Raw genomic sequence first — 22,352 nt, 5'->3', positions numbered from 1 at the left:
AGGTAATTCTTTCTCTCTCTCTCTTTTTTTTTTCATTTTGATGTCGCTTTTTGTTTTGTTTTGTAGCTCCTCTTCCACATTTGACTTCAGATGATGTTGATAAAGCCTTACAAAACTCTCCACGGTTAATGCATGCTAGAAACACAGGTAATGCTGGCCCCGCCCCTGCCTCCCAGCAAGAGCATAGGGTCTTATGTACAGGTTGCATGCTTTCATGGGAAACCAGTCAGCGCGTGCCAGGAAGACAGAACGCAGGTAGATGATTCAGAATACTTTCTGATACTTAGGAATGTACCACAGCCTAAAGGAAGGTGAAGCCCTTTGGTTTTCTGAGTGCTTCCCAAGCACCCCACTTTGATTATCAAAGGGTTCCTTTTTAACCAGGAGACGTGCAGAATTTGCCTTTAGCCATAACTTAGCTCACATTTGCTGGATTACAATCTTCTTCTGTTAGTCCCAATATATTCGCTGTGCTGACTCTGTAGACACTAAAAGCATGTTCGATATAAAAGGGCCCTTAGCAACCTCCTTTAATTTTTTCCATTTTTATTCTTAAAGAAATATTTGCTAGGATAAGTTGGAATTTTCTTTTTCATTTCCAATAAACTTTTAGGCTATTTGATTTGTTTTCCTACAGACTTTGTATGTTTGCAAAAGGCAGGAGGGAATTTCTGTAACATTTTGAGAGCTTTTGTTCAGAGGGAACCTCTGCTATAATTTTGGAGAATATGAAATTAGTCACTAACCAAATGCCTGTTTTCTATCTCTAACCATTGACTCTACATTTGACTTATTTATGTATTTATTTTGCCTGAGCCTAAGTAGGGTTTAACACCATGCCTCATCCTGGCTAACCTTCCTCCCTCGCCCCCCGCTCACAGCAGAGGCTGGGTTTTCTGTGGATGAATGTGTTCCTGGTTCACATCCATCTGCTCCTTCCTGATGGAGAGAGTTCCGGAAGCATGGCCACCGGCTGCTCACCCCACTCTGTTAGCTGCAGGGACCCTCCACAATCACTCGGGCTAGGGAGGGAGACAGGAAGTGCGAGAAAGCCTTGTAAGTCAGCCAGTTAACTCACGATCAGCCCTCACATAGAAATACGCAATTTTCCCAATATTTACCATTTTATTTTAAAATATAAAATGTGAGTGAGTCCCGGTTTGAGTATTACAATGAAATTGCTCATTTATCATGGTCTTCTATATTCAACACATTGTCTTTTTAATCTGAAGTTTTAAAAAACCTACTTTGAGTTGGTAGTACACTTTTTCAATAATTTTGGTTGCACACATCAGCCTATTAGTGACCTTGTGGCCAGAAATAACAGATAACTTAGAGGAAGTTACTTCCCCTTCTTAGGAAACACCTTTGAGCTATGCACATTTTCTGATAATTTCACATTTATTTATGAGTTCTTTAACCATTGAGTGAAAGTTTCAAAAAAGCTCCAAATATATTAAATTTTGCTATTGTTAAACACGGAAGAAACCAATGAACAAGACAACAAATTCCAAATGGACTGAACTATGAAAAGGGAATTTTCTCAGCTAACAGCATGAGTTTTGGTCAAAAGAGAGAAAGGGAAAATGCATTTGAATAGAGATGTGGATTAATTATTAATAAAATCCATATACTCTTAGGCTAAATACTTATAATTGCTTGATACTACTTTCCAAAAGCTCTGTAAAATATATTATGGGTTTTTATACAAGTTGAAAAATAAAACATGTACCATATAATTTTTTAATAAAACGAGATTGCCCAGTGGGAAGTGGGATTGAGGGGGACACAGATAGGGCTTCATCAAGAAGCTATAAAATCAAAACACAAAACGCTTTATAGCAAACAGGGCACAGGAGTACACCAAGGCTCCAAGTTTCACTTCCATCTTGAGAATCTGACAGGTGCACCTGTCTGTTCCTCCAGAGCTCTGTTCAGGCAGGTTTGAGGAGGTCTCTTCCCTTTGTTGTCATAGGGAAAAGTAGATTTGGCGCTGATGTTGAGATCGACAACCACAACAAAAGACCTTCACATGTTTGTCTTTCCTTTTGTCTGCAGGGGGTGCAGCTTTTATTTTCCCAAATACTTCAGTATATCCTGAAGCTACGCAAAGAATTACAACTAGGCCAGGTACGAAAACACCCCTGTGTGATCTCTTCATTGAGAGACATCCCAGATGTCCTGCTGAGATCCGTGCCCTAAGTCACGTGATACAAAGAGAGCTGATCCCGGAGCTGAAGCCAGTCCCAGACAGTCTTATTCTGCCTCTGTTGATTTGGAGACTAAATCCACTCAAACCATTTCATTCAAAGACCAACTAAAGGAATTAAGAGCAGATTAGCCCTTTAACTAGCTTTTCAGAAAGACAGATGGGCAAAGAAGGCATCCTGGATGCCTGGCAGTTAGGAATAGGCCGACTTTTGAACTAACAGAAGGATCTGTCCCTCCTCGGGGGAAGAGCACAAAACAAGGACACTCCCCAGATTCACAGTGACCGATTATCAGTATGTCACAAGAAGCCAGTCTTGCAGAGCAGAAGCATGCAACCAGTAGTATTTACATCTGAATCTTACTGCCTGTCCTCCAAATGATTTAATTAGATAATTAATTTACATGCCATTCATGCAAAAATAAACATCTATCAAGTGCCCATTAGTGCCAAGCGTGGTGTTAGACTCTGGGAATATATAGATGAACCAGGCTTCAGTAAGCTTCCTGTCTTCAGAAAGTTTACTTCTTCATTCAGCTTGGTTTGTTCATTTGCTGAGTGCCTCCTCTGTGCCAGTCACGGATGGTATGATGGTGAACAAACCGAAATGTTTTGCCTCCAGTTCTAGATGTTTCAGTAGAGTGACCTAGAGCCAGAGAGACACATATGTACACATAAATGTTTTCCCTAATGTGATAGATTTTATGGTAGAGGAACCACTTCTAGCAATACAGGGCATAGGAGCAGGGGTGGGGAGGAACTCAATCCCCCATGAAAGGCATAAAGATGCTTTCCAGAGGAATGGCCACATGGCAAAGGGGAATTAGATGTTTGCCAGACGAATAATGAGCAGGGAGAGAGGGCATTTCCCAGAAGGGTATAGCTTGCCTTTAGCATTTGTCCTCTCCCTGGGACTTACATCAGCCCGATAAGCTAGGTATCATTGTACCAGCCTCACAGCTGATGACATCGTGTTCAGGGTGGTGGGATGGTTTCTCCATATTCATACATGCTTCCAGAATTCATGTTAAACTCTATCACATATCTGGAATACACAAGTCTCAGTTCGAACTGGTTCAAGATCTAGGCTTGGCAACTACTCTTTCTTTCTAATGAGAAAGACTGGGGGCCCAGGGAGCTAAAGAGAATGAATGAGGAAGCTTCTCAGGCTGTTCAAATACTGACACTGCCCTGGTTACTGCCTAGTGACTTCAGGCTGGCAATTTTCTCTTCTCTAACGTCAGAGAAAAAGTTTACTGTCTTGCTCCTGGGAAGCATGATGGAAAGGCTTAGCTAAGGGGTACTAAGAGGTAGTAAGTCATCTCTCATGTAAAAGATTTCACAGGCCATTGAAACATGGGCAAGACCCAGTGCCTAGAGTCTGCAAGACTGGTCCTAAAGACATCCACCACGTGTATTGCGAGTGGAAAATAGAACTTCATGTTTGACTCAAGCTTTAGAGATTTTGTAATTCTGTGAGCATTTAAAAAATATTTCCATATATACTAAAAAAATAAAAACTATTTCCAAAACATTTGGCTGGGGTTTTAAAAAATTTTTTACTTTTTAATTTTGTATTTGTTTGTTTATGTTAAGACATCTCATAGGTGCCTCTGACTGAGTTGCAAATCCAGGGGTTGTGAGCTAGTGTTATAAACTGTGTTAAAAGATCACAACACTGGCCAAATTCATTGGCACAATCTCTCTGTCAGACAAGCCAGCTGACTGATGCTACCTGGTTAAGACAGTGGGTCCTGGAGCTGCTTTGTTTTCACATTTTAGGATATGGTGGATTTGGAAGGTATGGCCCATCCAGGTGGATGGAGAAGAGGGTGACTGTGAGGATGTTGGTTGGGACTCCCTCTCTGCCCAACCCAGGGAAGGCAAGGGTGGCAAACTCAGACACCTCCCATGCCGCTCTGATGGTGCTTTTCCATGGGCCCATGATTTGAGCGTGACCTGGGAGAGAGCACACTTCCACAGCTCCATTACTAGTCAAGTATGTTTTCGCGACTCAGTTTGTACCTGAAATAACCTGTTTTGACCACTGCTACTGTGATTATGAGAACCAATACAAATGTTGGTATCTGACCTGTAAAGAATTTAAAGCAGACTGAACAAGCCAGAGGACTATTTACTGTAGGCCCTATTCAGGGACTTGAACTTGGAGATAAGAACTAGTTATACACCTCGGGTCATCCATTGCTAAGCGATCAACCTTAAAGGACTGCTCCTGTGGAGATAAAAGCTGTGAACCTGCAACTGGAGAATGAACGTCGTGATGGCTGAGGGGGAAGGGCTTTTGCATCACTGACTTTCAGAGCTGCACGAGTCCCAGAGGGAGGTCACTGGGAATCTGACGATATCCCTGTGGTCAGTGGGTACCTGACTACTTTCAGAAAGGTGATTGTTGACTGTTTCTTTGAAGGTCCTTGAGGATACAGACCCAAATCCCTGTCTCCTCCACTCTTGGTTTGCTGCGCCATGATCTTCATTTCCATACCCTTTGTCTAATCCCACATCCGAGGGAACCGAACTCTGGTCAGCGTTATTGTGCTGACCATGAGGCAAGCCAGGCTGCTAGGTAACAACTCTACTTAGACCAGAATCTGTCTCTTCTCTGCATGGTGGCCGTTTCATTATAGAGTCCCTGATAGAGGAGACAGTGGCGTTCAGGGTTTACTGGTTAAATTAGACAGCATTCCACACCCTTTCTGCAGAGACTCCTACACATGTGTGTTGTCCTGCTGCATCCACCTTCCCAGCACTTCCTCACCACCCTTCCCTCCTTCCCTTCCCACTGTGAGTCACCCATCCCTGGGTTACTGCCCCAACCTACCTTTTCTTTTCTTTTCTCTTCTCTTCTCTTCTCTTCTTTTTTTTTTTTTTTTTTTTTTTTCGAGATGGAGTCTCACTCTGTTGCCAGGCTGAAGTGCAGTGGTGCAATCTCGGCTCACCACAACCTCTGCCTCCCGAGTTCAAGTGATTCTTCTGCCTCAGCCTCCTGAGTAGCTGGGGCTACAGGCGCATGCCATCACGCCCAGCTAATTTTTGTATTTTTAGTAGAGATGGGGTTTCACCATATTGGTCAGGATGGTCTTGATCTCTTGACCTCGTGATCCGCCCACCTCTGCCTCCCAAAGTGCTGGGATTACAGGTGTGAACCTCCATGCCCAGCCCCCAATCTACCTTTTCTTCTGTTCATGGCCCACCTTCCCAAGTGGATCATTTATTCCAGAGCCCCCTGACTGCTTCCCTGTCAGGTCAGTCTCGCCGCTGCTGTGTCAGTTCAGTCTTCCTGCACAATTGGCCAAGGCTGTTCACTGACCTCACAGGGGACCACATGTGAACATGCCCTGCCACCACCACCACGTGCCATTTGTCCAAACCTCATCCCTTTTCCTTGCATGCCTGTACCTAGTATTTTCCCACATTTTCCTGATTCAAGATTTACCTTCTTTCACAACCCCTTTGTTGAATTAGCATTGAGACAGTCTTCTCTACTCTCATTAAGTATCAACCCATAGGCATATCATTTTACATTCTGTGGTTTTATGATTTTTTCAATATATATATATTTTATTATACTTTATGATGTTTCACGTGTTTCTCACGTTTTTGCAGTTACTACGACCAGAATCCCTTTCTATACCTCCTCTACAAACACTCTTCTTTTTTGCTGAATCCACTTCTTTTGGAGCCATAGCCCTTTGAGGTCTCAGGGGAAAAAGTGGCAAAAACAGATCCACAGAATCTTGCAAGCCCCTATTAACTACACAGTGCGCCACCCTGCCTGTCCTCTTAGAAGCAGGTCATGCAAAAGCTCAGTTCTATCCCAAGGATGATGTTCTGCAACCCCATCCTTTCCTCTTCCATCCCCATGACAACCCATATATTATGATATGCCTCTGGGGTGTTATCAAAAGAGATTAGAGAGTTAAGCCTGCAAATGCAGCCTTTGCTTCTACTTTGAAGCTGCTGCTCTTCAGGGGTTTCTTGGAATCTTAAATTATTCCTCCATTGGAGCTCACAGCCTAGTGCTTTTCAGCACAGCTAGGCATAGTGAGACAATACAACTACTGCATAGCATCTCTCAGTTAGGTGTTAAGTAAAGCCTGTATCTTAGCAAATGGCTAAAGCTGCATTCTTTGCTTCCCCTTAGTTCTTATATAACCACAGGGATCTGCAAACCTAGGCAAGAAGGGAATGCAAAATGTTTCCAAAACTCCATGCCTTTGATGTAGAATTTTAAGAAGATCTGGAGGAAAGTAGAGAGCAACTTAATTATGTTAAGGTTGACTCAAACTTTTTTTTTTCATTTCACAGACACTTCTAGATTGGTTCTTAGCAGCAGCTCTTGCTCTTCCTAATTTGTGTTCCCCATTAGCATCTAATTTCAAGAGCAGGCAAATCTCATCTGTTCCCATCCAGCCCAGCCAGGGAACCTCCAGAGTTGCTTTGCAGATATGGTGTGGATCCTGCAGAATGAGGATGAGCTCTTCCATGATCCACATTCTTGCCCTTTAAAAAATAAAGCGGGTAGGCAGCGGGGTGACAGTGTGGGGGGTGTGGGGCAAGAGCTAGAGGGTTCCTCCTCAGTGAGTTTGATGAAGGAAGAATGTAAAACTTGGCTGAACTTAGCCCTCCAGGAAAGGGTAGCCAGAATGTTGTATTAATTTGTTGATGTCTTCAAAAGGGTGTGGTGGAGGAGGAGTCTCATTCAGAATGAGAAGCTGATCCCAGCTCCCAGGAAATCAACACAGTTGCTGGTGTGTAGTGGTCAGCACTAGCCGAGTCCCTATTTGTAGCTTCATGCTGTTTTTTATGCTGTTGTGATGTAATGTACATCTGTGTTCACCCCAGCTGCCTATGCAATGACTTCTATAAAGCTCAGTTTTTAAACACAGTCTCTTACAGATAAAACAACAGAACCAGTGCCAGAAAGCAGCCTTCCCTTACATGGGCACTTCTGCTAAGCATATGAGTTCATTGCCTTGAAGATCAAAGTTAAAGAGAAATGGAGAGGGTGTTGAAATGATCAGCAAAAATTAAATGTAAAATGTATTCTTATTGGAAGTCCAATGCTCTATTATCAATAAAGGACACATAGCAAAGATACATGGAGGAGTGATTTTTCAAGCAGTCAAGAGCAGAACTACGAAGGTTTTGAGATGGTGTAGCTGCCAAAGAAGTCACCCCTGGCTGTCCCCCATCTCAGTGAGCCTGAGTTGAATGTTTCCCAATGTCATATCCCACAGGGGATACTTAGTGCCCACAGCATGTGATCGGTAGCCGATAAGGAAGCATTGGACCAGAATGTCATGGAAGAAAACAAAAGCCCACTTATCTTCCACGGCAATAAGTTTATGAACATGTGAATCATTGTTCATATAACTGTCTCAAATACTTGGCTGAAAAGTAGACTCTGTTTGGTGTTAAGTTTCGACTTATTTTCGAGGGAGGATGGGATATGGTTATACACCATAAGAAGGATTTTGTGAATAAAGAGTTTCAAAATATTTTGGGAATAGTAGTTCGGCATTTATTTTTTTTCCCAGTCACATTTCATGAGCAATAATTTTCTGTTTAAGGTAGTATCTGACTAACCTACTGATGCTGTCTATTCATTCCATTAGCATACTTATGCCATGGGTAAAAGCAATCCATCTAGAACTCTTTCAACCATTTTTTAGTTTGTCTTTGCACACTCTAGATAGCATTTCTGAAATCATCTGCAGGAACAGAGTTCCTGAAAAGAGCAATGGTCTAGAGCAGGCTTTCTCAGACTTCAGTGTGCACCAGAGTCACCCAGGATCTTGTTAAAATGCTGATTCTGAGGCCGGGCGCGGTGGCTCACGCCTGTAATCCCAGCACTTTAGGAGGCTGAGGCAGGTGGATCACGGGGTCAGGAGATCGAGACCATCCTGGCTAACAGCGTGAGACCCCGTCTCTACTAAAAATACAAAAAATTAGCCAGGCATGGTGGCAGGCACCTGTAGTCCCAGCTACTCGGGAGGCTGAGGCAGGAGAATGGTGTGAACCTGGGAGGTGGAGCTTGCAGTGAGCCGAGATCTCGCCACTGCACTCCAGCCTGGGGGACAGAGCGAGACTCCACCTCCAAAAAAATAAAATAAAATAAACAAAATGCTGATTTTGATGCAGTAGGTCTGGGGTAAGATTCTGCATTTCTAGCAAGCTCCCAGGTATTGTTGATGTTGCTGGTCCACAGACCACCCTTTGAGAAACAGATCTAGAACATATTTCTATATTTCTGTATTATCTTGCTTTTTCTCATTTGGTAAATAGAAGGCCTTAGTTAATGTGCTTTTCTGCTCCTAAATTAGGTTAGATGTGGCTAGGATTGCCTTGTGAGTAGATTTTTCTTTCTGAGACAATTTGCAAATTGAAACTCTGGCTGTCCAGTTTATTTTAGACAAAATGCAACTGACTGAGAACCCACGTGCAGAGTGTTCCCAGAGACTTAAGTTGAAGTTCAGTTGTAAATTGTTAGGGGCTGCAGATATAATTCCTATGTGTAACCCCAACACAAGAAATGTGAAAATCTGAGGAGCTGGGTGGGAAAAGATTTACGTCCAAAAATGCAAAAATGCCAGCTGAGAGAGAGGAGTAACAGCAGTTTAAAAAGAAAAATTATCTAATTCTCCAAAGCTCTGAAGGGTAGGATTTCATAGACCACACTAGTAGCAAAGAAGCTTGCAGCCAAACAGACCAAATACATTAAGGAGATTCTGTGTTGACTTTCACGTTGCGCATCATTTCTATTCTCTTTGGGATATGAAAATAGGAAGAGACACATCTTCTGCAACACAGTCAAGCTCTTTGAAGATTGACCCATCAAATTCTGGTTTTAAACAAAATTAAAATATTTGTTTAAAGAGAAGCTTAAAAACAATTGCATTGTCCTACCCTCCAAGTGAAATTTTGTACACATCTCCTGGTGTCTGGCAGCAAAGTACCTGCTGAGATATTTGGCCATGGCCTTCACTTGGCCCAGAATGACACATGACATTGAACTAAGACCAAGCAATCCAAGAAGACATAATTTTGAAACAGTTATGTAATAAGATTGCATGTAGAAATAGCCTTAGCTATGCACTCTTAGCAAGAGTATTATAATAGGGTTTCTGTAATATATTTTTGAAACAAACTTGAAATGACATAGAGCTTTGATAATCATTAATAGAACTCACACTGAGGATGCAGAAGTATAGTTATTAAATTTGCATATGAAAAGTAAATGAAGGTTTATAGGACAAGTGATACTACTTTATAAATACAAAGAAATGTTTGGCATATACTTAAGCTCAGAAGGTCATCATTAATGTGCTGTGGGAGCAATACTATTTCAGTCCTGTAATTCATTTCATGCAGGTCATTTTAGAGAAATTCTAAATTTATTTAGAACATTAGAAATGGGAGACATTTGCCTATGAAAATCACTAGATCAGATAAGACTGATTAAATATAAATTGATGAGATTATAAAGGGAAAATGAGAGTTGGCTAAGAGAGGCAGCTGGCAAATAAAAAGATAAGGCAGCGATCACTTCCCAGGAGATGCAAGAAGAAAAAGAAGCTGAATGTCATTTGATTGATTTAGGGGCAGACCTCAAACAAAAATGGGCTGGTTCATCCAAGTTGTAGACTCTGTTTTGGGTGAGTCATGAAGATAATAAAGAGACAGATGTAGATCAGTCCCAGTGGAAGCAGGATGAACTAGATTGTAAGAAACTTTTATTGGGGTCTTGACTTATGGTTGTAGGAAATTAGAAGAGTTGGAAAGCTCTGGGAGAATCTGTCAATGGAAGTTTTCAGACAAACGGGTGAGAATTTTAGACCACTATAATATATGAAATTTTAATTTGTAAATAAAACTCAAATCTAGTGGGATATTTCTTTGGATTACCAGATTTTTTGCACAAAGTTTATTCTAATAAATACAAAATCAAATAAAAAACCAAAACATCTCTTATAAAAATTACATGATTGATCTTTTAGTCAATTTATTTGTCTTTACAGATTTACCATATGAGCCCCCCAGGAGATCAGCCTGGACCGGTCACGGCCACCCCACGCCCCAGTCGAAAGGTACAGTGTTGGCTCCCATGACCCTGAGTTTCATGTCACAGGCAGTGGATGACTGTTGATGGAGTATATAATAATTTCTGTGGTTAATCTGTGATTTTGCAACATGTGATGGGTTTGTTCCATTGACGACAAGAGTACAATTGATCTTTAACTGCAGTGATTCTTTCTCCATTTGGGTCATCAGGACTTTCATAACAAAAATAAAGGAATGATGTAGTGTATGTCAACCTTCACAAATGCATGTTTCATGGGATGTTTGAGTACACATTAAATAATCGGTGATTTCCTGAATCTTGGCCATGCTTAAAAGTATCCCTGGCTTTACTTTATTTGACTGTTGGTTTCCCTTTATGTATTTATCTTAGACTATGATTTATTGTAATCTGTTTGGTAAGCCATTCCAAATTCTTTTTTTTTTTTAACTTTTGGAAAAAGTGGAAGGTATCCATTTTTTAAATAATTGGAAATGTCCTCTTTTTTTGTTACAGTGTTTACATTTGATTTCATCAGAAAGGAAAATTTTTCCTTACCGTAAGATGCTTCTGAGTTAGACTATTATGTTAATAACTAAATTAACTGATAGAATGATTATGCAACAACATCAAAGACTAGTGACCAAATCTGTTATAGCTAATTGCCTTTTGTATTTCTGGATTTTCAGCTGCTCAACCATCTCCTTCCACAGTGCCCAAAACTGAAGACCAGCGTCCTCAGTTAGGTATGTTTCAGGGGCCATCTGGATAACCATAAGAGAAGATTCAGGCTCAGCAGCACATTTCTAAAATGCTTCACTTTTTAATGGAAATTAACATGATTTTTTGCCTCTTTTCGACGGCTCCATACATAAGATAGGGCCCAAGTCATCAGCCTACTCATGCGAGGTGACTTGAGATGGTGCTAAAACACGTCCCCAACTATGCAATAAATAGGGGAAAAAATTCTACTTGCACACAGGCTGCTTCTTTGTGATCCATTAATTTTTTAGATTTTACTTTCCATGCCTAAACAACACAGCCTGCACGGCCCTGGATTGATGGGGCTTGGCACATGTTTGCCCTCTTTATATCATTGGTTGGTGTGAGCCTTGAGCTATATGTCAGGATCCTGGGGTTGAATCCAAGCCCTGCCACCAATTAGGAGTCCCCTAGCAAGACATCTGAGATGCCGTGTGACATCTTCTCTCATAGAGGAGGTGGAGGCAGTTGATTTGGAGTTGGGGGACATTTTCGGCTCTGAAATCTGAAAAAACAATTGAGTCAGGCGTTATGTCTGAAGTCACATCATACTATGTTACAACTATGTCTAGGATTTGACTTTGTTTCTTTTTGCTGTAGATCCTTATCAGATTCTTGGACCAACAAGTAGCCGCCTTGCAAATCCAGGTGAGAAACTGCTGATGATTTTCTTCTTACAAAATTACTTTTTGGCAGTGGTTATTTTGAAAAGTAAATTGGTATTGGTGAGAAATTCCTTCGACTGAACAGATTTTAGTTTTAGGTCTCACTGAATTATTTGCCTTAATGGAAAGATGGATTGGGTTATAAATTAAGATTTCAGCTTCAACAAAGAACATTATAACCTAATCCAAGCTGTAATAGTTTTCTAGGGCTGCTGTAACAAAGTACCACGGATTAGGTGGCTTAAACAACAACAGTTTATTGTCTCGCAGTTCTGGAGGCTGGAAGTCTGAAATCAGAGTGTCATGGTGGCAGGTTTCGTTCCTTCTCAGGACTGTGAGGGAGGGATCTGTCCTGGGGGCTCTCCCTGGCTTACAGATAGCCATCATCTCCTCGTGTCTCTTCTCATCATCATCTCTCTGTGTGTGTCAGTCTCTGTGTCCAAATGCCTCTTTTGCATAAGGACATTGGTCAGGTTGGAACACCTACCCCATAACCTTACTATAACTTGATTACCTCATTTAGGATCTTATCTCCAAAAAAGGTCACATTCTTAGATACTGCGGGTTAAGATTTCAACATAGGGAATTGAGGGAACACAATTCAACCCATTATACAAGCAGATAAAATAACTAGTATTTTTTAAAAGAGAGCCTTGATACAACCACAAGACTTCAAATTCAGGCTCATCTTCGATGGTCTGTTTCTGAACTTCGATGCTAGAAGAAAGTGCAGATTATTAATTAGCCCATTTGTAACCAGTGCATTGCCAAGGTTTGTCACCTGTCCTAGTGTTTCAGTGCCAACCACATAGTTTTATTTGTTTGTATTCAGATCAGAACCAGCTGTGCTGGCACCAGCTTCAGAAATTCATAGCCTATGCTGCATATTCCCAACTGCAAATTCAAATGCCAAGATGTTACATTACAGGCATATTGCAAGCACAAGATGGAATGTATATTTCCTAAACGTTGAGGCCTAAATAAGGTTCGAAATGGAATAATTCAGATTTAATCAGTGTACATCCCTGCAAGAGAATCTACACATTGAAAACACGAAATGTTATCATTATTGAACATCTGTATTTTTGAAGTTAAATTTTGGTTAATGTTAATGAATTCAATGAATTTTGTTTTTACACAGCTGAAAATCTAAAGAAAACTAGTTAGCCTGGGGCCTAGACTAGGTGCTCAATAATTATTTGTTGCATACATGAATGCCAAGGATAATGAGATATAGTCCTTTAGCTCAGGGAGCTTTTGGTCCGTGGAGAGATGGACACAGGTAGTTATAACATTGTCCCAAACACGGAGCCACAGGCCCTTTTTGCTCATGCTGGCTTTCATCTAGTAGCCCAGGCTCCTGAGGCTGTGGTCTCTTCTCAGCCTTCTGCTCAGCTTTTCATTTGCAACTCTGCCATATAACCATTCAAATAAAAATAATGACTATGTTTTGAGATGATTATTATCAGTCATGCTTCAGGAAGACTGATCTGGCAGCAATGTTCAGGATAGATTAGAAAAAAGAAAATGACGGAAGCTGAAACACTCTGGGAATGTTAATACAATCATGTGAAATAACAATCAAACAGCTCCCACCCCGCAGAACGCCCCCCATAGAATGTCTGTGGTCCCTTCTGTGTCTCATAACAGCCCTGGGAGGTTACTATCTCCATCCTACAGAAAAGGAATTAGAAGTCCAGAGAAGTTAAGTAACTTTTCCTGTGTCACACAGCCAATGATAAGGGAGGTCAGATTTGAAACCTGACTCTGTCTGCAAAGTCTACTTTTGTTTTCTTGCCCTACTCTGCCACTGACTAAGTATGAAGGGAAGAGGAGGTCTTACAAAATGCGGACTGTGAGAATAGAAAGCAAGGATTTCCTTTCAGGGTCATAACTGCTTAGGTGCAGGCGATGAATCTGAGGTCAGGAAGGAAGAGGAGGAAAGAGTCAAGCTGCACCAAAGAAGACCAAACTGGCCTTTGCACTCACACATTGGCCAAATGAAACATATATGTCCATGACCACGTTGTCACAGCCCAAAGGTACTGCTTGGCTTGTTTGTAGAATAGGGCCTGAGTCACTTGCTCCTAAGCAAAGTGCCAGCTTTCACAAGGGAACACTGCATATGCCCTGGGCCCAGCAGCCCGGGGATGCCCTTTGTAGATAGAGGGACCTGAGCTCAGAGCAAGGAGACCGGAAACTCATCACAGGCCTGGGGAAGCAGGACTGTGCTTCATACCATTAGGACTGTTCTTAATGGGCCTGGAGAAAATGGCAACATCCCATCTTTGATTTGCAGGCAAGTGACTTTAAGATAAAGATTTATTTCATTTAGTTTCTGATGAATTTGACTTTCTCTCCATCTATCTTTAGGTTTGTGTCTGTTGTGCTCATGTGAACTTTTCCCCTGAAACCAGAATGTCTTTTATCTTTGTATTAATGACAATGCTTCTTCCTGTTTGATTCTATTTTTCTATTCTCTGATAAATAAATCCTTCATCACTTAAAAATTGCTGTCTTTGCTCTTCATACAATACAAATTCCTTTTCATCATTTTAAGTGGAAAGATTGCATCATATAGTATGAATGCACAGGATGATGTCAGCATCCCAACATCTCTATCCCAAATATTCACTTGATGTGTACTTTGGACATCACTTTTCCTGCTGAGAACAGTGTGTCCCTGCATTCTGATATCATGGATCGGTTATAAGCAACACAGCTCCTTTACATCCCATCAGAGCAGCTGAGAATCTATCTAACATGGTTCCTCTAATGAAAGAGCTTTGTTGGGTTATGTTCAGAGCCTTCCTTGATGCTAACTGGATACTCTTCAATGGTGCACATGAAAATACATCCTGCCTCTTGCAGAACGACAGACCAGGCTAGGGATGTTTTCCCATTTGTTAGGAGGTGGCAGTGTGCAGTCTTCCAGTGGGAGTCCCCCAGGGAGGGGACAACATGGAAAGGACCTGAGGAGGCTACAGAGGTGTGCATAAACCAGGCCTGAAAGCAAGTTTGTGCAGTGATTAAGCATGGCAGCCTAGAGTCTGGATTTCAACCCTTGCCAACGCTAAGCAAAATAAGTCAGTCTACCTCTCTAAGCTCCAATTTCGTCACTTCTCCAATGGACTAATCACATGATTCCTGTGGGGATTAAATAAACCAATACATGTAAAGCGTTTAGAATGGTGCATGGCACACAGTAAGCTTTCAGAGGATATCAGTCAGCCCAAGAATAGCACCGTTTCAAGCTTCTTCATGGTTCAATAGGCCAATTGAACAGTATTTCTCTTTCTTTAGGCATTTCCTGGCTATAGGAGAGGAGTGTTATCTTTCCTTAAACTCTGATTTTCAGCCCAAAGAAATTCTGACAAGACCATTCAAGTACTGAGCTCATCCTTACCATGATCTTACAAGATAGTACTATTACCATCACCCCCACTTTACAGATGACGATACTGAGGCAGAGAGAGCTGCGAGAGTTGCCAAACGTCCCAAAAAGGGCAGAGGCAGGATTCAGCTGAAGCAGTGGCAACTCCAAAGTTGGTGCTGCCTACCACCATGCTTTCCTGCCCCTCCAGTAAGTGGTGCCTGAGCCTCACTGAGCCTCGGGGCAGAGACTTCCATTCAGGACACACCTGCTGGACACACCTGCTGCCTTGCAGAGGGTCCAGGCCATGCACGCGGGATCTTCTGCACCACCCCTGGCTTCTAGAGAAAGTGGCCCCAAACCACTGCCACCATGGTACTGGTGGGGCCCCTCACGGCTGTATTTACTGCCCTTGTTCATCAGCTGACGGCTGCAGGGCTTTGCACCAGGATGCTGTTTCCACCAGACTCACAGCTGCTGACTCACTCTGCAGCTCTCTGCTTTGCTCTGTGGTTTGTAAACCGTTTAGTTTTTTTTCCCCCTTTTTTGCTCAGTCTGTACCCCTTTGCTACCCTGTTTCTCTCCCTTTCTTTTAACAATATTAGGAGATTACTTTCCTCTGTAAAATTAAAGGAGTGCCTCTGTCTTCTTAAAAGCCACAGCCGCTCCCTTTCACCCACAGGGTTCTCTGTAGGTGGACAATGCTGCTTGCCACTGTTTTTTACCTCCAAATATGTTTTATTTTGGTAATTACCCTAAGAAAAAATTAGTTCCTCCTTACTGACATCGCAAGGATGTTATTAAGAGAGAGTAAAAAAAAAAAATAGATCTGAAGGGTTTACCCAAGAAAGGTGAGTCCTAAGGTAGAGGTGGTGATGCTACTCAATGAAAGCTCTTGTCTTTCAAGAACTTCTCTTTGTAAATCCTGGTTTGGCCCATGAGTGACCCAAGCCACTTTTAGGCTTTCCTAAACCCTAAGCATTCTTGTTTGGAAATCTCTATTCTATATTCTAAAATGCACCTCGTCACACATTAAATGTTATTGTTTTGGAAGTAAAATAAGAATTTAAAAATTGCTCTTAAAATTTTATGACTGAGAATAATTCCTTTGCCACTGACAATTTTTTAACAACCATTGTTCATTTTTGAGAATTCTTGCAGTGAGAAATTTTGTTCTACACACTGCAAAATGCAGCGAATTTTGTTACAAATATTAATTTAACAATTAATGAGTTTGACATGATGTTACTCTTTCTACCATTTACTTAAACATTCATTGATTTTGCATTTCCAGGTTTCTTTCAAGGTTTGAAAGCTGATGAATTTTGCTTACAGATCTCTTATTTCTATAGACCCTCCCTTGAAATTCTCACAGTCCTGAGCCCTGTGTCTTTATGGCTACTGGGTAAAATAGTCAAGTGAGAAATTAGCTCATCCATCCTTTGGGCATAGAGTTTGCTGCCACAAATTTAGGTCCCCAGCTTTCTAACTCTTCAGAAATAGGAGATACATGAGATCACTTTTGCCCACTGATTCTGTCCTACACACGTTTATAAGAGAAATGGGTGAGGGACAAATTGCTAAGAGGCAATGCCAAGGTTTGAGTAGATTCCAAGTGTGATTTTGGCAGGTCTGTGGAGTTGCTTTCTCTATGGGAGAAAGTTGACACTGAATATTTATTTTCAAACAACCGTATGTGTTTATATTGAAGCATCTGTTAGACTGTTAAATCAAAAATCCATGCCTTTTCCTATTCCCAGGTCATATATGGAATTTTTTCAAGTTGTAATTTTTTGGTTACAATATATATACTAAGACAATATGGTTTTCTCATACCATTCTTTGTATTTTCTAAATGCATATTAATAAAATGTTGGAGGCAACAAAACTTGATTGGGAACAGTTTGTATATGTGGTTCTGAAAAAGCAAAGGCTTCCACTGCAATGAGCTACAAGCTGTTAATACATTTCAAATGTGTTGCTAGACTGAAAATGAGCACTTTCCAGCATAGATTCAGAAAAAGCTGACCTTTCTCACAGTGCTATTGTATGGATAAATTCACAAAAATATCCATGTCCATGTAGCCAACATGCAAAGCAGAGTTTATAAGTTGGGTGATATGTACAGGAGGCTAGCGAGGATTTAGAAGAAAATGAACGTAAAATTGATTTTTACAGTATATTACTTCCCTGAGTAGATGTCAGTTAAAGTTACTTTAATCATTTTATCACATCGATTGATATTACTTACAATATAATAAAAGGTAATCTTTTGGTAATAAGTCTAAGGCAGTGCTATAACTGGAATTTGGGAGGAAAGACCCACCTCCCATCCGTTCTTAAGCTTCTGAAATATGTTCAGCACAGCTTAGCTTCTCTTGGTACTGATACTGCTGTCAATATTTACATGCTGCTGTCTTCTAGGGAGCCATAAACTATCTTCAAGTATTGTAACATAGCAGCTAGAATGATGTGCCTAGATTTTTCTTTGAATTTCATAAAACAAAGCTGTATCTGTATGATTTCAATGAAATCAAGAAAATTCTGACTTTGTCCACCCAGCTAAATGTGATCTCTTTGACAGAGGAAGAGTCTCATTCAGCTTCCCAAGGGGACTTGCAATCACTCATTGTTGGGGTTTTTCTTCTGGAAATGCTGCTTAACACAATTGGCGTTGCAGCGCACAGGCAAGGCACTGGTTTCCGTTACGATGTGCTTGCCCAAATACTGGAACTGGGTGATCTGGTTTGAAAAAGAGCCAGCTTTTTTTTTTTTTTTTCCTAAACTTCCTCATTTTGAGTGGGTTAATTCTGTTCTAGGAAAAGTTTTCACAGAATTGCTTTCTGAGCGCCAGCAAAATGTTATGTTAGAAATAATGGTGTTTACTTCCATTCTCGATTTTTTTCCATAAACTTTTAGAAGTTCATTTCCTAAATCTAACTTTTATTATCTTACTTGACCTAGCCAATATAAATGGCATTAAGTCATTATTGCCATCCACATAACAGTACTTTGTGCTTCACAAAATAGGAAAAAATATATATATAGCTCTTTCATCCCCTAAACACCAGGTTGATCTGGGTGTTCTTTTAAGGACGTCAGAAATGGATGGAACCAGCCTGAACTTTGCCCCATATGAATTCGCTGCATTCCATCTAGGTCTTGAATCTGTTAGATCATCGTCCTAGGTCGGGTTCCGTTGATGCAGAGCTTGGGGTAAGCCTGCTTGTGCAGGTAACTGATTAACGGCATGTTCTCAGGAGAGAGAGAATGGGAAGTGCTGCAGGGGCAGCGCTAAGGAAGTTTCTGGCCTCCTCCAAGCCTCCTTGCAGCTGGACGCTGTTTCAGCCCAATCCCACGGGAGCCCTGAAGCCTGAATAGCGTCATGGAGTTGGTCTTTCCTTGAGGCAAGGGGGCCGGCCCATGGCACCCTGTTCAGTCCACCCAGCTGTGGGATACCTGGGGGTGGGCGAGGCGGCGGCTCTGTTCAGGCAAGGGCAGTTCTCTGGAGAAGTGGGTGGCCATGGAACGAGAGCAGTCCGCACCCCTGCAGCTGAGGGATGGACGGACAGGCCTGGTGAAGGGAATGTGGGCGGCACACCAATAGCACCTCCGTCCGTCATCACAGAGAGCCTCTTCCCCTGGAACCTGTGCTCACTGGAGTTTTCCTTCCTCTCCTGACCTCATTAGGCAGTGGCCAGATCCAGCTTTGGCAGTTCCTCCTGGAGCTCCTGTCGGACAGCTCCAACTCCAGCTGCATCACCTGGGAAGGCACCAACGGGGAGTTCAAGATGACGGATCCCGACGAGGTGGCCCGGCGCTGGGGAGAGCGGAAGAGCAAACCCAACATGAACTACGATAAGCTCAGCCGCGCCCTCCGTTACTACTATGACAAGAACATCATGACCAAGGTCCATGGGAAGCGCTACGCCTACAAGTTCGACTTCCACGGGATCGCCCAGGCCCTCCAGCCCCACCCCCCGGAGTCATCTCTGTACAAGTACCCCTCAGACCTCCCGTACATGGGCTCCTATCACGCCCACCCACAGAAGATGAACTTTGTGGCGCCCCACCCTCCAGCCCTCCCCGTGACATCTTCCAGTTTTTTTGCTGCCCCAAACCCATACTGGAATTCACCAACTGGGGGTATATACCCCAATACTAGGCTCCCCACCAGCCATATGCCTTCTCATCTGGGCACTTACTACTAAAGACCTGGCGGAGGCTTTTCCCATCAGCGTGCATTCACCAGCCCATCGCCACAAACTCTATCGGAGAACATGAATCAAAAGTGCCTCAAGAGGAATGAAAAAAGCTTTACTGGGGCTGGGGAAGGAAGCCGGGGAAGAGATCCAAAGACTCTTGGGAGGGAGTTGCTGAAGTCTTACTACAGAAATGAGGAGGATGCTAAAAATGTCACGAATATGGACATATCATCTGTGGACTCACCTTGTAAAAGACAGTGTATGTAGAAGCATGAAGTCTTAAGGACAAAGTGCCAAAGAAAGTGGTCTTAAGAAATGTATAAACTTTAGAGTAGAGTTTGGAATCCCACTAATGCAAACTGGGATGAAACTAAAGCAATAGAAACAACACAGTTTTGACCTAACATACCGTTTATAATGCCATTTTAAGGAAAACTACCTGTATTTAAAAATAGAAACATATCAAAAACAAGAGAAAAGACACGAGAGAGACTGTGGCCCATCAACAGACGTTGATATGCAACTGCATGGCATGTGCTGTTTTGGTTGAAATCAAATACATTCCGTTTGATGGACAGCTGTCAGCTTTCTCAAACTGTGAAGATGACCCAAAGTTTCCAACTCCTTTACAGTATTACCGGGACTATGAACTAAAAGGTGGGACTGAGGATGTGTATAGAGTGAGCATGTGATTGTAGACAGAGGGGTGAAGAAGGAGGAGGAAGAGGCAGAGAAGGAGGAGACCAGGGCTGGGAAAGAAACTTCTGAAGCAATGAAGACTGGACTCAGGACATTTGGGGACTGTGTACAATGAGTTATGGAGACTCGAGGGTTCATACAGTCAGTGTTATACCAAACCCCGTGTTAGGAGAAAGGACACAGCGTAATGGAGAAAGGGGAAATAGTAGAATTCAGAAACAAAAATGCGCATCTCTTTCTTTGTTTGTCAAATGAAAATTTTAACTGGAATTGTCTGATATTTAAGAGAAACATTCGGGACCTCATCATTATGTGGGGGCTTTGTTCTCCACAGGGTCAGGTAAGAGATGGCCTTCTTGGCTGCCACAATCAGAAATCTCGCAGGCATTTTGGGTAGGCGGCCTCCAGTTTTCCTTTGAGTCGCGAACGCTGTGCGTTTGTCAGAATGAAGTATACAAGTCAATGTTTTTCCCCCTTTTTATATAATAATTATATAACTTATGCATTTATACACTACGAGTTGATCTCGGCCAGCCAAAGACACACGACAAAAGAGACAATCGATATAATGTGGCCTTGAATTTTAACTCTGTATGCTTAATGTTTACAATATGAAGTTATTAGTTCTTAGAATGCAGAATGTATGTAATAAAATAAGCTTGGCCTAGCATGGCAAATCAGATTTATACAGGAGTCTGCATTTGCACTTTTTTTAGTGACTGAAGTTGCTTAATGAAAACATGTGCTGAATGTTGTGGATTTTGTGTTATAATTTTACTTTGTCCAGGAACTTGTGCAAGGGAGAGCCAAGGAAATAGGATGTTTGGCACCCAAATGGCGTCAGCCTCTCCAGGTCCTTCTTGCCTCCCCTCCTGTCTTTTATTTCTAGCCCCCTTTGGAACAGAAGGACCCCAGGTTTCACATTGGAGCCTCCATATTTATGCCTGGAATGGAAAGAGGCCTATGAAGCTGGGGTTGTCATTGAGAAATTCTAGTTCAGCACCTGGTCACAAATCACCCTTAATTCCTGCTATGATTAAAATACATTTGTTGAACAGTGAACAAGCTACCACTCGTAAGGCAAACTGTATTATTACTGGCAAATAAAGCGTCATGGATAGCTGCAATTTCTCGCTTTACAGAAACAAGGGATAATGTCTAGATTTGCTGTGGGGTTTCTCTTTCAGGAGCTCTCACTAGGTAGACAGCTTTAGTCCTGCTACATCAGAGTTACCTGGGCACTGTGGCTTGGGATTCACTAGCCCTGAGCCTGACGTTGCTGGCTATCCCTTGAAGACAATGTTTATTTCCATAATCTAGAGTCAGTTTCCCTGGGCATCTTTTCTTTGAATCACAAATGCTGCCAACCTTGGTCCAGGTGAAGGCAACTCAAAAGGTGAAAATACAAGGTGACCGTGTGAAGGCGCTAGCCGAAACATCTTAGCTGAATAGGTTTCTGAACTGGCCCTTTTCATAGCTGTTTCACGGCCTGTTTTTTCACGTTGCAGTCCTTTTGCTAGGATTATGTGAAGTTGCCAAACCTCTGTGCTGTGGATGTTTTGGCAGTGGGCTTTGAAGTCGGCAGGATACGATTACCAGTGCTCCTGACACCCCGTGTCATTTGGATTAGACGGAGCCCAACCATCCATCACTTTGCAGCAGCCTGGGAAGGCCCACAAAGTGCCCGTATCTCCTTAGGGAAAATAAATAAATACAATCATGAAAGCTGGCAGTTAGGCTGACCCAAACTGTGCTAATGGAAAAGATCAGTCATTTTTATTTTGGAATGCAAAGTCAAGACACACCTACATTCTGCATAGAAATACACATTTACTTGGATAATCACTCAGTTCTCTCTTCAAGACTGTCTCATGAGCAAGATCATAAAGACAAGACATGATTATCATATTCAATTTTAACAGATGTTTTCCGTTAGATCACTCAACCCTCCACCCCCAATCCAGGTTATTAGCAAGTCTTATGAGCAACTGGGATAATTTTGGATAACATGATAATACTGAGTTCCTTCAAATACATAATTCTTAAATTGTTTCAAAATGGCATTAACTCTCTGTTACTGTTGTAATCTAATTCCAAAGCACCCTCCAGGTCATATTCATAATTGCATGAACCTTTTCTCTCTGTTTGTCCCTGTCTCTTGGCTTGCCCTGATGTATACTCAGACTCCTGTACAATCTTACTCCTGCTGGCAAGAGATTTGTCTTCTTTTCTTGTCTTCAATTGTCTTTCGGGCCTTGTATGTGGTAAAATCACCAAATCACAGTCAAGACTGTGTTTTTTTTCCTAGTTTGATGCCCTTATGTCCCGGAGGGGTTCACAAAGTGCTTTGTCAGGACTG

General features: G+C 42.0%; 1 protein-coding gene across 8 annotated transcripts in view; it reads left to right on the top strand.

Moving 5' to 3' along the window:
• Positions 1-20,679, top strand: part of ERG (ETS transcription factor ERG) — a 279,268-nt gene extending 258,589 nt beyond the window's left edge. For 3 of the 8 annotated variants that reach the window (XM_001170678.7, XM_003319073.6, XM_001170722.6), the window contains 6 exons: positions 67-147; positions 2,059-2,130; positions 10,249-10,317; positions 10,979-11,035; positions 11,652-11,699; positions 18,780-20,679. In XM_001170678.7, coding sequence (XP_001170678.1) covers positions 67-147; positions 2,059-2,130; positions 10,249-10,317; positions 10,979-11,035; positions 11,652-11,699; positions 18,780-19,300 — 848 coding nt within the window. In that variant the 3' untranslated portion in view covers positions 19,301-20,679. The remainder of the gene's footprint in view (positions 1-66; positions 148-2,058; positions 2,131-10,248; positions 10,318-10,978; positions 11,036-11,651; positions 11,700-18,779) is intronic. The other 5 variants (XM_001170554.7, XM_063803510.1, XM_024352426.2 and 2 more) reach the window with 2 other exon arrangements.
• Positions 20,680-22,352: the final 1,673 nt, after the last annotated feature.

This window comes from Pan troglodytes, chromosome 22 (assembly GCF_028858775.2).
Source record: "Pan troglodytes isolate AG18354 chromosome 22, NHGRI_mPanTro3-v2.0_pri, whole genome shotgun sequence".
Lineage (NCBI taxonomy): Eukaryota > Metazoa > Chordata > Mammalia > Primates > Hominidae > Pan > Pan troglodytes.
This window is presented reverse-complemented; position numbering and strand designations above follow the sequence as displayed.